This window comes from Dipodomys ordii, unplaced genomic scaffold (assembly GCF_000151885.1).
Source record: "Dipodomys ordii isolate 6190 unplaced genomic scaffold, Dord_2.0 Scaffold19, whole genome shotgun sequence".
Lineage (NCBI taxonomy): Eukaryota > Metazoa > Chordata > Mammalia > Rodentia > Heteromyidae > Dipodomys > Dipodomys ordii.
Window position 1 is genome coordinate 2,028,182 of NW_012267235.1, and position 9,443 is coordinate 2,037,624.

Here is a 9,443-nt window from a genome sequence, read left to right on the forward strand (position 1 = left end):
GCTGAGGAATCGAACCCAGGGCCTCACACATGCAAGGCAAGCACTCTACCACTTAGCCACCTTCCCAGCCCTCTCATGTATTTTAAGAGAATAACAAGAATTTTGATCATAAATAGGGATGGTTGAATAATTTTTCTTATCTAAATAAAAGATAAATAATGGGTAAATACACCCTACTGTAAAGAAAACAATTATATGCTGGGCATCTGTGGCTCATGCCTATAATCCTAATTTCTCAGGAGGCTGAGATTTGAGGATCACAGTTCAAAACCAGCCTGGGCAAGAAAGTTCATAAGATTCTTATCTCTAATTAACCACCAGAAAACCAGAAGTGGTTCCATGGCTCAAAGTGGTAGAGTGCTAGCTTTGAGCTCAGAGACAGCGCCCAGGCCCTGAGTTCTAGCCTAGAATTGGCAAAAAAAGAAAAAAAAAAGAAAAAAAAGAAAAAGTTGTTGTATTGTTTGGGGAATAATGACAAGGGAAAAAAGTCTACACATGTTCAGTGTAGATGAAATACTTTATTTTTTGAGTATTTCCATTTGTGTTAACTCTGATGATGCAGAACTCTCCAAGATGCACATCTACTTGTATATTCATATGTACATATTCATAAAAACAGAATAATCTAGACAAATTCCAACTATAATTGTTGGGGAAAACAAGAGGTACATTAATCCATATGAGCAGTCTTACCAATTTACCTTCTTTTAAAGTACCTTTTTTAAAAACAGAATTTTCAGATAAAAATAAAGAAAAAAATACCACTATCATTTGGGCACTGGTGGCTCACACCTGTAATCCTAGCTACTCAAGAATCTGAGATATGAGGATAGAGGTATGAAGCCAGCCCATGCAAGAAAGTCCATGAGACAATTGCCAAAAATCCCAAACAACAAAAAACAGATACAGAGCTGTGGCTCAAGTGGTAGAGTATTAGCCTTAAGCAAAAAAGCTTGAGGATAACATTGAGGCCCATAATTCAAGCCTCTAGTATAGGCCCAAATAAACATGGCTTGAATGATAAGAGCCTACAACCACATGCAAAGCTAAAATACCACCAAAACCCATTATCGCCAAAAATAAAAAGCCCACTGTCATTATAATTTCTTTATTTTGGTAGATAATCCTTTTAAGTTTCTGGGTTTGTAAATGATATATATTTTTTTGTTTTTGTTATCGTTTAATGTTTAACCCTTGGTATTTAGTCTAACAACTGATGATAAAACGAGAAAAGTGTGATCTTTGGAGAATAGAATCCAAGATTTCTAAGAAAGAACAGCTAACAATACCTTTATGTTAGAACCATGTACTTCTGCAAGAAGGATCTGTTCTGATTTAAGCCCACAGAGATCACTCAGTTGTTTTTTCAAACCTGTATACTTTTCATCCATATTTAGTCTTAGTCCATAGCGTATGGGGGTGGTACCATCTAATTTAATTACTAATAAAAAGAAAAGATCTTTTATTAGTAAAATACATGTTACAGTGAAAGTCTTTTATACAGTAATATCTAACTTGCAAACAGCAAACATTTCAGAATAAAGTTGTACTTTCTATGTAAATATTAAAACACAACTTAGGAATAATATTGAATACTTATTTGGTAATAGAAGTATATGTTGCAATGATTTAGAAGAACTTCGGGCATGTCTGGAAATAAACAGTCATCAATGAGCACAAAATAGGCCCATGTTCCCAATTTTTCAACTCTTTTTTTTTTAAATTGTGAAAATACTGTACAGAGGGGTTACAATTACAAGGGCAAGATAATGAGTACATTTCTTACCAAGCATTGTAGCCTCCTCCTTTATTTCCCCTTCCCATCCCTTCCCATCCTCGCCCCCCCCCACACACCAAAGTTGTAAAGTTTGTTTTCGACATAACATCCAATTTTTCAAATCTTAAATCATGCCTGAATATAATTCCTACATTTTAACAGGCTGACTGCTGATTTTCATGTAAAAAACTATAATTGCTAATTATGGCTGCTTGGAAAAGATAAAGAGAAAATAAAAGTTCTCAAAATTTTAAGACCCACCTGTTATTTCTAAGTGCATATAACTGTCCATTGGTAGTGGCAAAGACAAAAAATTGAAAGGGTCAAATCGGACACTTATATGTCCACATGTCTTGCACCTGACTTGGGATCTTAGCTGCCCATGGAATAAATCCACAACAATTGATCTATTTCTCCTCAGATGGTTGTCCCAGGCCTACCAAGATAAATAGATCCAAAAATTTTATTTCAAAAATTCAAAGGATAAACCACTTATATTCAAATGCCAAAACATTATCATGAAATATATTTAAATTTCAATAATATAATACTTAATCTTCATTTAAAATATAAACATTTGTGTCTATAAAGTTTTGTGGGTGTGTGTAAGTGGGTCCTAGGGCTTAAACTGAGGTCTTGGGAGCTGTCCCTGAGCTTTTGAGCTTAAGGCTAGTGCTCTACCACTTCAGCCACAACTCCACTTCCAGCTTTTTGGTGGTTTGTATTTTTTTAATTATTTTTATTATCTTTGTCAGCCATGGGGCTTGAACTCTGGGCCTGGGCACTGTCCCTAAGCTCTTCAGCTCAAGGCTAGCGCTCTACCACTTAAGACACAGCATCACTTCCAGTTTTCTGATGGTTCATTGGAAATGTGAGTCTCATAGACTTTCCTTCCCAGGCTGTCTTTTAATTGTGATCCTCAGATCTCAGCCTCCTGAGTAGCTAGGATTACAGGAATGAGCCACTGGCACCCAATTCTTGTGCCTACAAATGTCTCTGTCTCTCTCAGAGCTTAGTGTATGCTAGGCAGGTATTCTACCACTTATGCTACTCTGCCAGCCTAATAGATGCAATTCAAAGTGTATTGTTACTAAAAGAGTAGAAAAAAACAGTTATTGAATAGAATGTGTTTCTGAGTAGTCTACAAAGTATTAGGCCCAGGATCTGGAGGTGCAGCTCAGCAATAAGAGTGCTTTCCTAGTACATATGAAGTCCTGGGTTCCATCCCAACAGCACTGAGAACAAATAGATGATAAATACAAATGGAAATTCCTAATTTTTAATTTGTTCTTACCATGATAACAATGATGAGTATTAGAGATCTTTGTCCATTTAAAAGCAGATATCATGCACCTATTGATTACTGTATACCTTACTTTAGCATTTGGGGGAGCCTATTAAATTCTCCTAGAAAATTATTCCTATATACTATCCCATAGTTTTATCATGTGGAATAGCAACATTTTTCTATTTTCTTTAAGGTACTTTTGTTCTGTTATGACCATATAAGAATTAGACAGCCAGGCACCAGTGGCTCATGCCTATAATCCTAGCTACTCAGGAGGCTGAGATCTGAGAATCTTGGTTCAAAGCCAGCTCAGGGGGCTGGGATGTTGGCTCAGTGGTAGAGCGCTTGCCTTGCATGCCTGAGGCCCTGGGTTCGATTCCTCAGCACCACATAAGCAAAAAGAAAAAAGCCGGAAGTGGCACTGTGGCTCAAGTGGTAGAGCGCTAGCCTTGAGCTGAAGAGCTGAGGGACAGCACCCAGGCCCAGAGTTCAAGCCCCACAACTGACAAAAAAAAAAAGTTATTCTTTTATAATGTAATAGTAATATTTACAAGATGGCACTATTCCTAACAATGAATTGATAAGATCTCAGGTGGCAAATACCTACATCCGTGCAATAATGTAGTCAAAGATTTATGGATACAGCTTTTGGTGTAAATACTGTAGGCAAAAATTTCATACTCATGAGATATGATTTAACATTTAACTCACCATGACTCTGAAATGCCTCTTACCTCGCTATTGTATAGCCACAAGCGCATATCTTCCTCTTTGATGCGAAGCCTTTGAGATAGATACTCATGAATTTCCTTGATGGTCTGCATTCTACTAAAACAGCCTGTATAGGCTAATACTCGCTTTAGAGGTGCATTTGGAGAAGGTACATTTCCTATGGTTATAGGAATCACAATAAGGAAAAAGAAAAATATTAAAAAAAACTATCACCCAGTAACAGGGACCATACTATTTTAGGAAGTAAAGATGAGAAATGAGAATTACAGGTTTAATAATTTCATAAATGGAGAGTACTATGAAAGCATTAAAATGAAGACAAGAGATGAAGTGTCTTAAGAGCCTTAGTTTTGAAAAGAAGACCAATAAAAGCATGGAGCCTCAAATAATCAGTACATTTGGATCTCAAGAGGAGTGAAAACATGCTGACAGGGGCTGGGAAGGTGACTCAGTGGTAGAGCGCTTGCCTTGCATGCTTGAGGCCCTGGGTTCAATTCCTCAGCACCACATAAGCAAAAAAGAAAAAAGCCGGAAGTGGCGCTGTGACTCAAGCGGTAGAGTGCTAGCCTTGAGCTGAAGAGCTGAGGGACAGTGCCCAGGCCCAGAGTTCAGGCCCCACGACCGGACCCCCCCCCAAAAAAAAAACATGCTGACAAAAAAATTGACATTCACATATGGCTGTCTTCAGTTGGACTGCACTCAATAGCAAGATGAAGTAACATTTAGTAATTCAGAGTAGGGAAGATGACTGGAAATGTAGCTTATTGGTAGAGTCCTTGCCTATCATGAATGAGCTCAAAGTCCAGAACTACAAAGAAACAAACAAAAAAAAAATGACGAGATTAAATAGGACAGAATTAGACAGATAGGTAATTTGAGTTACTTAATCTACATTCTTTTTGTTGTTGTTGCTGGTCATGGGGCTTGAACTCTGGACCTGGAACCACAGCGCCACTTCTAGGTTATTTTTTCTGGTGGTTAATTGGAGATAAGAGTCTCAGGGAAGCTGGGCACTAGTGGCTCTCGCCTGTAATCCTAGCTACTCAGGAGGCTGAGATCTGGGGATCACAGTTCAAAGCCAGCCCGGGGAAGGAAAGTCCCTGAGACTCATCTCCAATAAACCACTAGAAAACCGGAAGTGGTGCTGTGGCTACAGCTCACATGGTAGAGTGCTCCACCTTGAGGTGAAGAACGCAAGGACAGCGCCCAAGCCCAGAGTTCAAGCCCCACGAGTTTCACGGACTTCCCAGCCAGGGCTGGCTTAGAACTTCAATCCTCAGCTCAGCCTGCTGAGTAGCTAGGATTACAGGCATGAGCCACCTGGGCCCTGCTTCATCTACATTCTTTTTTTTGTTTTGTTTTTGTTTTTGGGTCCAGTCGTGGGGCCTGAACTCTGGGCCTGGGCACTGTCCTTGAGCTCTTCAGCTCAAGGCCAGCACTCTATCATTTGAGCCACAGTATCACTTCCAGTTTGCTGTTGGTTAACTGGAGATAAGCCTCTCATGGACTTTCCTTGCCTGGGCTGGCTTTCAACTGTGATCCTCAGATCTCAGCCTGCTGAGTAGCTAGGATTACATGTGTGAACCACTGGCACCCAGCTGAGATATATCTCTAAATAAAGAAAATTTGCTAAATTTTGGTTAATTAAATCAAATATCTTGACAAAACCTGTAGGTTTTTATCTATGGAAAGTTATGTTTTATTGAGCAACCACAAATAAGAATGTAGTGAACAGTATAATCACTCCAGGGTACAAGTACACATTCCAGGTAGTTTTCTACCCACCCAGGAATGATTTCACTTTTTTCCCTTCCATTAAACATGGTTTTAGTGAGTCCTCACCAATTAGCAAAGATGAGAAAAATACTGGCATTATCTGATAGGCTGAAAAGGGACTGGGAAGGTAGCTCAGTGGTAGAGTGCTTGCCTCCCATGCATGAGGCCTTGGGTTCGATTCCTTAGCACCACATAAACAGAAAGAAGCCAGAAGTGGCGCTGTGGTAGAGCACTAGTCTTGAGCTGAAGAGGTGTGGGACAGCGCCCAGGCCCAGAGTTCAAACCTCACAACCAGTTAAAAGAAAAGAAAAAAAGATAGGCTGAAAAGTTATGAGAGAATTTTGGGCTGGAAATGTGGCGCTGTGGTTCAGGTGGCAGAGTGCTAGCCTTGAGCTGAAGAGGTGAGGGACAGCACCCAGGCCCAGATTTCAAGCCCCACGACCAGCAAAAAACAAAGGAAGAAAGAAAGAAAAAAAGATAGGCTGACAAGTCATTTATAAGATAATTTGGGGCTAGAAATGTGGCGTAGTGGTAAGAGTGCTTGCCTTGTATGCATGAAGCCCTGAGTTCAATTCCTCGGTACCACATAACCAGAAAAAGCCAGAAGTGGAGCTGTGGCTCAAGTGATAGGGTGCTAACCTTTAGCAAAAGAAGCGGGACAGTTCCCATGCCCTGTATTCAAGCCCCAGGACTGGCAAAAAAAAAAAAAAGATAAAGCTTTCTGTAATCTTTTTTTTTTGGTTATGGGGCTTGAACTCAGGACCTGGGCTGGTCCTTGAGCTATTTTTGCTCAAGGCTAGCGCCCTATCATTTTGAGCCACAGCTCCAATTCCCATTTTGGAGTTAATTGGAGATAAGAGCCTCAAGGATTTTCCTGCTGGCCTAGAACTGTGATCCTCAGATCTCAGCCTCCTAAGATGTGCAATTTCGACTATAGAGAAAGTTACATTTCAGTCATTACAATTGTGACAAAGTTTGTATACTTGTCACTTTAATAAATGGCTAAAGTAAATATTTGAAAGATGATGAGCATTATGCTGTGATAGGAAAAAACTCAACCATGATGAATTTTTAAGCACCATAGCAAGGCAAATCTTTTACTATCAGCAAGCAAAGAATAATCTCTAAAAGAAAACAAAAGAACAATTTTCTCTAATTATACATCAGAGGATTAGTTATAAGATTACAGCAAGAAAGCATATTTTTATAAAATTCAAAATGATTAATAATTGATTTCATAATCAATTAGTAAGGAATAAAGTTTCAAATTAACAACAAATTTGGAGTATTAGAACAACCAGTTCTAGGATTCAAAAGCATATGCAAGTGTCCAAGTCAACCTCTATTGAATAAGAAAATTTATTTGAATTCCAGACAGTTTTTACAGCAAAGCTCATTAAGCAGGCAGCCACATATACATAATTTCGTGCTTTGGAATAGCACCAGCAAATCTACAGGAATTTACAGAAGCAGCAAAAATCTAGGATCAGCACAAGAGTTACAAATACTTACTAAAAGCACAACAACGCATCTTGCCTCTCATGTTATCTTTCAAAGAGAATTAAAAAAAAAAAAAACATGCTATGGGTGCCATGGAAGCAAGGCTATACTTCTATTCAATGGAAAATTAAATTAAGAATGTTTCACAGAGATTTTTATTTCACTGCTTTTGATTTTGATAAATCCTCTAAGACAAAAATTTCATTAGGTAGAGACCACTATTTTGTTATAATTCTTACAAAAATACTTTAAATAATCTTCAAATATTATCTGACTATAAATTTGTTGGTTTTTGTTGAACTCAAGATCTGGACACTGTCCTTAAGCTTCTTTTGCTTGAGGCTAGCCCTGTATCACTTGAGCCACAGCTCTATTTCTGGTCTTTTCAGTAGTTTATTGGAGATAAAAGTCTCACAGACTTTCTGGCCCTACCTAGCTTCCAACTGCTATCTTCAGATCTCAAGTCTTCTGAGTAGTTAAGATTATAGGCAGGAGCCACCAGCTCCTGGCTGACTATAACTTTTAAGAAATAAAACTAGTATTTTCTAAATTCAAAAGTAGTTCTTGCATACTAAAAATGATTTATTATAGTAATCTGACATTGTTAATACAAGGTCTGAGACTTTGTACATATTTTAATTCATTATTTTACTGCTGACTAACAATTTCAAATATTTGTAAGAGAACAGTACAGAGTAAGTTTCTCTCAAGAGAGAAGTTAATCAAGAGCAAGTTAATAACTAAACGGAAACCTTTTGCATATCATTTTTTAAGAACGGGAATTGTGTTATATACCATTTTAATAGGTTTGGTATTACTTTCCTTGTGGGGACATGATACATATAGCACTTTCATTTTGAAAAATATACACTTGTTCTGTTATCTGTCTCTTCTAAAGCATTTAGATTGTAACAAGTATATCATGTTTTGCCAAAACAAAAAATGACATCATTGAAGGGAATCACTCCTACAAATGTAAGTGGAGTTGAAAAGACCAATCAATGACTAGGAAACTATAGTTTAGATCTAGCAACAATTTACAATGGATTTTTTTTTTTTTGTCGGTCTTGGGGTCTGACCTCTGTGCCTGGGTGCTGTCCCTCAGCTCTTCAGCTCAATGCTAGCGCTCTACCACTTGAGCCATAGTGCCACTTCCGGCTTTTTCTGCTTATGTGTTGCATGCATGGTAAGCACTCTACCACTGAACCACCTTCCCAGACCTACAATGACTTTTCATAATTAAAAAGAAATATATAAAATCTGTTTTTATTTATTATTTTCATACATTAACAACCCTTCTTGGTTAGCTGCAGAATTTTAGCTTCTATCCCCATCTAGTCTTGCGCATGACCATAGATCTAAGCCCACAAGTAATTTACTGATTCTGTATGAAAGCAGATGGGCATGTGAATTAGTACAGTGGCACCATACTTTGAGCAACTTGGTTTCACTTTTTTTTTTTTTTAACTTTTAGGGAAATGCATGGTATTCTTGCTGCATTCTTAAGTTACCTCTCGGTAAATGCTGAGGAAACATTCTCAGGCTCATCATACCCATATTCACCCAGATGTTAGACTGTTGTGTCCGAGTTGCAGGCTGCTGTCTTAGGAAGAGAAGATGTCGAGGAAACAATTCCAGCTCTGGAATGTCTGTCTTGCTATTCTTGATCACCTATGTTGTGAAAGATAAAAAGTGATCAAGGCTAAAGAATCAAACCTTGCCATTTTAATCTTAATTCTGAAAAATGTTTATTACTTTTTTTGGGGGGGGGGTCCAGTCATGGGGCCTGAACTCTGGGTCTGGGCGCTGTCCCTCAGCTCTTCAGCTCAAGGCTAGCGCTCTACCACTTGAGCCATGGTGCCACTTCCGGATTTTTTTCTTTTTGCTTATGTGGTGCTGAGGAATCGATTCCAGGGCCTCAGGCATGCAAGGCAAGCACTCTACCACTTAGCTACCTCCCCAGCCCTGTTTATTGCTTTTTGGTGGCATAGGGATTTGAACTCAGAATTGCAGCTTACTAAGCTGTCTCTAGCCCTGCTTTTTGCAGATTACTCTGGAGATGGGAGTCTTTTACCAGGATTGTGCTCAACTCTATCCTCTAGATTTCAGCATTCTCAGTAGCTAGGATTACAGGCATGAGCTACCATTGCTAGCATGAAATTGATTGATTGATTGATTGATTTTTTATTGTGAAAATACCGTAAAGAGGGGTTACAATTACATGGGCAAGATAATGAATACATTTCTTTTTTTTTTTAAATTTTTTTTTGGGTCCGGTCGTGGGGCTTGAACTCTGGGCCTGGGTGCTGTCCCTCAGCTCTTCAGCTCAAGGCTAGCACTCTACCACTTGAGCCACAGTGCCACTTCCGG

The 9,443-nt window shown here is 38.7% G+C and overlaps 1 protein-coding gene across 1 annotated transcript in view; it reads right to left on the reverse strand.

The window, feature by feature from the left end:
- Usp32 (ubiquitin specific peptidase 32) overlaps positions 1–9,443 on the reverse strand; it is a 168,220-nt gene that overhangs the window by 36,537 nt on the left and 122,240 nt on the right. The window contains exons 19-20 of the mRNA XM_013013080.1: positions 2,039–2,213; positions 1,290–1,441 (exon numbers count right to left, since the gene is read on the reverse strand). Of these exons, the coding sequence (XP_012868534.1) occupies positions 1,290–1,441; positions 2,039–2,213 (327 nt within the window). The remainder of the gene's footprint in view (positions 1–1,289; positions 1,442–2,038; positions 2,214–9,443) is intronic.